The following is a 6,000-nucleotide window of genomic DNA, read 5'->3' on the forward strand; positions in this document are numbered from 1 at the left end:
GAGAGACATATTCATCACATTGACTGAAAGACCAGCAGCCATCAACAAAACAACTGATACAGAACACATGTATTACAATAATCAAGAAACAAATGAGAAAAGAGGGAGATGAACTCACCACATGTCTCCATCCTGGATGCTTTTGTCGTTGGGAGCACCAGCGTGTCCGTAATGAAGGACGGATGAGTTATTCCCACTGTTAACATGCAACCCAAAACACTCTGAGATTTGATCATATCTTCAACAACATTCTAATGACAGAACAGATACCAGTACAGTAACAATGACAAATGCATTAATGGTACGGTACAGATTTGCAGTTCTACTGTATTCAATAGCAGCCACATTAATATTGAACTTCACTTTGAATTTGTTGCTTCAAGTATTAAATTAACACTACTGTGTGACAAACACTTTACATTTAAATTATTACTGACTGAAAATCTTGTAACATAAAAATGATTTGAAATGTTTGAATATGCATGAAATAAATGTAAGATCTGCAGTGAATTATTATTATTTTTTTTTTTATTTGAGTCTTCCTCACACAATCAAATGATTGTAAAAGGCTTGGAAAATAATGCACATATTATATGAACTGAACTGTTGTAATGCTTTTTTACACTTCTGCAGATTAACAAACATTTTTAGATGAATTATGCATCGAGTCCAAAACATGTCTGAAATTTATTCATCCAAATGTTTGCTACAGTTCAACTTTGAAAAAAATGTGTTGCTCTGGGCACAGAATGATATCAGACACCAAGAGCCTCTCAGAGAACACACACACACACACACACACACACTAATGACTTCCTCTGGTCTGTTATTGCACTGTAAGGTCATGTGCTGTTTGTGTAACACTCAGTAAGAACATCAGTAATTACTAGAACAGTGCAGCTGACCAGAGTGTTTCTGTTCTGTACGTGGCTAATTTGTGAGTTTTCTAATTGTTTGTCTGTGTTGGTGGTGCATTTACCTTCCGCAGATGCAAGTGTATGAAGTGTGACGCATCCCTCCGCGAGAGTAACAGTAATGCTGGAACAGACTGAAACACACACATTTACCATGAGCATCAGTCAAGCTCAGTCACACTTCACTCACAATCAACAGAAAATCTAAATAATACATTGTGTATAAAGAAAATTATGCATGTGTAAGCATATTTAAATACTTTGCTTTGCAAGATTATTTTCATGATATTCATCCAAATTTTCATTATCAATGAGCACATTTTAAAGAAACACAAGGACTGGAATCTGAAATATCAGTCAAAAGCAGCACGGCTTTCATTTCTCCACAGTGACCTGCAATAAAATTACAAAATGCAACATAAAGAGCCTGTCAGTCGATATAGATTAAAAATATAGTAGCCTCAAAAAACATTGAGTGATAACTTCATAACAACAGATCAACAAAACACTGATATTCAGCAGAGAAATCAGAGATTTCCATTTGCTGTGCGATAAAACCCTCAAATACATTAAAGGAGAGACCCGAGACATACAGAGGCCACTCAGGCACCCTAACAACTGCTCAAACACCATGGCTACACACTCACAACTGCTCAAACACCATGACAACACACTCAAAACCGCTCAAACACCATGACAACACACTCAAAACCGCTCAAACACCATGGCAACACATTAGCAACCACTCAACTCAAACACCATGGCAACACACTCACAACTGCTCAAACACCATGGCAACACACTCAAAACCGCTCAAACACCATGACAACGCACTCAAAACCGCTCAAACACCATGGCAACACATTAGCAACCACTCAACTCAAACACCATGGCAACACACTCACAACTGCTCAAACACCATGGCAACACACTCAAAACCGCTCAAACACCATGACAACACATTAGCAACCACTCAACTCAAACACCATGGCAACACACTAACAACTGCTCAAACACCATGGCAACACACTCACAACCGCTCAAACACCATGGCAACACACTAACAACTGCTCAAACACCATGGCAACACACTAACAACTGCTCAAACACCATGGCAACACACTCACAACCGCTCAAACACCATGGCAACACATTAGCAACCACTCAACTCAACACCATGGCAACACACTCACAACCGCTCAAACACCATGGCAACACACTAACAACCGCTCAAACACCACGGCAATACACTCACAACTGCTCAACTAAAAAACCATGGCAACACACTCACAACCGCTCAACTCAAACACCATGGCAACACACTCACAACCGCTCAAGCACCATGGCAACACATTCACAACTACTCAAACACCATGGCAACACACTCACAACCGCTCAAACACCATGGCAACACATTCACAACCGCTTAGACACCATGGCAACACATTAGCAACCGCTCAACTCAAACACCATGGCAACACACTAACAACCGCTCAAACATCATGGCAACACATTCACAACCGCTCAAACATCATGGCAACACACAACCGCTTAGACACCCTGGCAACACATTAGCAACCGCTCAACTCAAACACCATGGCAACACACTAACAACCACTCAAACACCATGGCAACACACTCACAACCGCTCAAACACCATGGCAACACACTCACAACCGCTTAGACACCATGGCAACACATTAGCAACCGCTCAACTCAAACACCATGGCAACACACTAACAACCGCTCAAACACCATGGCAACACACTAACAACCGCTCAACTCAAACACCATGGCAACACACTCACAACCGCTTAGACACCATGGCAACACACTCACAACCGCTCAAACACCATGGCAACACACTAACAACCGCTCAAACACCATGGCAACACCCCAATAACCACTCAAACACCATAGTTACACAGTAACAACTATTTAAACACCACAATAACACACTAACAAACACTCAAACCCACTAGTGACACTCTAACAACCACTTAGACATCCTAGCAACACAATGACTACCACTCAAACACCCTAGCAATACACTAACAACCACTGACACCATAGCAACCACATAGCAAAACACTAACAATCACTTAAACCCCTAGTAACACACTAACAACCATTCAGACACACCAGCTACACAATGGCAACCACTCAAGACACCCTAGTAACCACATAGCACACTAACGAACACTCAGAAACACAAACAACACCTCAGAATCATGGCATCAAGTTTAATAAAGTCAAAATAAAGTAAAATAAAATAAATAAATAAATATAAAGACAGAGAGATGACAGAAGCATTAAACATTCTTCCCCCAATTTAAGCAAAGAGGACATGAAATGTGTTTCCGAAATCACAGCAGTCCATTTACCTGACTGTGTGTGTGTGTGTGTGAGGTTCGTGGCAGCTTTAATTAAAGCATCACATGCTGCCATCAGGATGTCAGGGAGCAGGATTGATGCTGCCGCCACATGAAACAAACCATCATGACACATCAGAGCATCAGAGGACGTTCTCTGAATCACAGCGCCGCTCTCGTCCTCTAATGGAGCCACTCTTGACTCGTCTCCGTCAGGGGCTTTCTCCTGTGATCAGCACAGCAATGCTTTCAAAGAAACCAGCCAAAGATAAAACACGATCGAATGTCAAGTCTGTGCTCGCTGATGTGTGTGACGTGACAGTGATGTTTTAATATCAAGCACCAATGCAGTTCAAATAAAGAGATTTTCACTTTGGACTTCTTTATTTTGAACCGATTTTTACCAAGGGAACATGAAAATCTGAACATGAGAATTACAAAACTACTGCAACTCTGAAAGGGTGTTACGATAGTTGCATATTTACAAGGTTAATATCACTGATTGGACAAACAACTGCTTGTCTTAAACACATTTCTTGTATTAAAATTAGAAAATAAAATCTTCAATTAACCAATTCCCCTCAAATGCTGAAACTAAAAAGCATGTAAATATTCCTGCAACTGCACAAAGCTCATTAATATTCAATGATTTAGTGTTACATTCTATGTTATACAGTATCAAACAGGAAGTGTGCTTCATCACTCAGGGTTACAATGTTACGATCCACCTTTTTCAATTATAGCAAGTGTGAAATAACGCTTAACCCTTTATTTGACGTGGCTTTAACCCAGGATTAATACAAAGTTACAGAAATTATGCAAATTATTAACCAACCTCATGAATATTCCACATAAAACCATTTCTTTGTGTTCTCTAAGAAGAGAACAGAAGATGATTGATTTGAAATAACTCATTTCAGCTCACTTCGGCCGTCAGATTGTGAAAGGTCATGTGACTTTTAATTGGCTGATTCTTTCTGACAGTCATGAAAACTAAGCTGGGTTTGGTTCTCATTATGAGGAAATGAAGTCAGCGATCAGGGAAGCACTTCCTTCAGGGTCTGATCTCCCTGTGTGCTTATTATAGATTGTATGATTCAGTTATGCTAGATTAAATCACACGCTAAAGGGGGACTAGATCTTGAAAGCACTTTTAATTGAGGATTAATTGTAGCTTGCATCCAGGAAACAGATCCATGTACATTTCCTCTATTCAAGCTTTTTTCATATGAAGGAGTAAAGTTTTAATATACACTATATTATATTATATCATATTAATTATTATTTTTTTTACATTTCTTATGACTTTATTTTTATAGTTTTTATTTTAAAATTATTTATTTACATATTTATGATTACATTTTTAGAGCTTTTATTATTTTTATTTAAAATATTTTTATATTATGATATAATATTTCTATAATAATTTTAAATAATTTACATTTAAGTTAAACATTTTTAGGTTTTAATACATTTGAAGTGTTTTTAATTTAGTTTTTATTTTAAAGTGAGTTCCTTTGACTTACATATTTATGATTTAATTCATTTCTAGTAAGTGTTTTGTTTTGATCATTTTTATTTTAACATTGAGGTTAGGGTTAAAATTTTGTTTTTAATTAGTAACATTTATTTAAAACTGTATAATTTCATTTTAATTTAAGTTTAGTGGTTAATTTTGATTGTTTTCATTTTAGAAGTAGGTTCTTTAACTGTACATATGTATGATTAAATTTTTGTCATTTTTATAATTTTCTTTTAAATTATCTAAATTAATTAAAAAATGATTTAATTAATTTAGCATTATTTTATTTTTTTATTATTTTTATATTTCTAAGATAAAATTTTCAGTAAGTGTTTTATTTTGATTGTTTTTAGTTTACAATAATTTACTTTAAATTTGGCACACCCTGTTTTAGAGGAATGCCAATGTACCATGATAACGAGCAGCGTGACGACTGATATCCCATCATGCTCTGGTGTTTTTTGGGCTGTGTCACAGCTGGAAGAACATCTCTGCTGCACATTACACAGTCTCACCATCTGCACTTCCTCTTAAATGAACAATCACGCAGCAGTTTTCACATGCTGTACTCAGAGCTTCAACATCGGGACACTTTCTGAATTTAGCTCCTGTTCTGGCGTTCGCTGCTCCAGAAACACACATCAGAAATACATCTCACTCACAGGTGTGATAAAGCATTATTTATTCTCCCTGCACATGTGTAATGACCCAAAAATGAATACAGCCTCCTCATAATGCCCTGTTTTTAGCTGAAATGCACAGTTCCTGCAAATCAATACTGAATTAAGTACATTAACTTACACTCATGTGGTTTCAAAACTATATGATATCCTTCAGTGGAGGAAGCTGAATGATAATGAATGCATGAATACTGCATGCAACCTCTGCTCATTGCACTTTATCCCTAAAACAATTTCTTAAAGTTCCTCTGAGATCTTAAGTGAATATGTGAATATTTGACCATTATATGGACACACTTTCATGTTCATGGTTAATGGTCAAATGACATGCAGCTAAACAAATTACTTATTTATTATAATTACCGTACTTGTATATTAAAATTACCTCTATTAATTTTAAATGTATAAGATTATATACATATTTTATATATATATATATATATATATATATATATATATATATATATATATATATATATATATATATATATATATATATATATATATATTAT

The 6,000-nt window shown here is 36.2% G+C and overlaps 3 protein-coding genes across 4 annotated transcripts in view; 1 reads left to right on the forward strand and 2 right to left on the reverse strand.

Moving 5' to 3' along the window:
* Nucleotides 1-6,000, forward strand: part of rec114 (REC114 meiotic recombination protein) — a 153,789-nt gene that overhangs the window by 75,885 nt on the left and 71,904 nt on the right. The window lies entirely within an intron of this gene.
* The window catches only part of LOC113061396 (neuroplastin-like), a 154,105-nt gene that overhangs the window by 69,066 nt on the left and 79,039 nt on the right, over nt 1-6,000 (reverse strand). The gene's annotated exons all lie outside the window — the stretch shown is intronic.
* Nucleotides 1-6,000, reverse strand: part of LOC113061395 (xaa-Pro dipeptidase-like) — a 52,094-nt gene that overhangs the window by 8,635 nt on the left and 37,459 nt on the right. For both annotated transcript variants that reach the window (XM_026230452.1, XM_026230454.1), the window contains exons 10-11: nt 980-1,048; nt 119-196 (exon numbers count right to left, since the gene is read on the reverse strand). In XM_026230452.1, coding sequence (XP_026086237.1) covers nt 119-196; nt 980-1,048 — 147 coding nt within the window. The remainder of the gene's footprint in view (nt 1-118; nt 197-979; nt 1,049-6,000) is intronic.

Source organism: Carassius auratus, chromosome 43 (genome assembly GCF_003368295.1).
Source record: "Carassius auratus strain Wakin chromosome 43, ASM336829v1, whole genome shotgun sequence".
NCBI classification, from domain to species: Eukaryota; Metazoa; Chordata; class Actinopteri; order Cypriniformes; family Cyprinidae; genus Carassius; species Carassius auratus.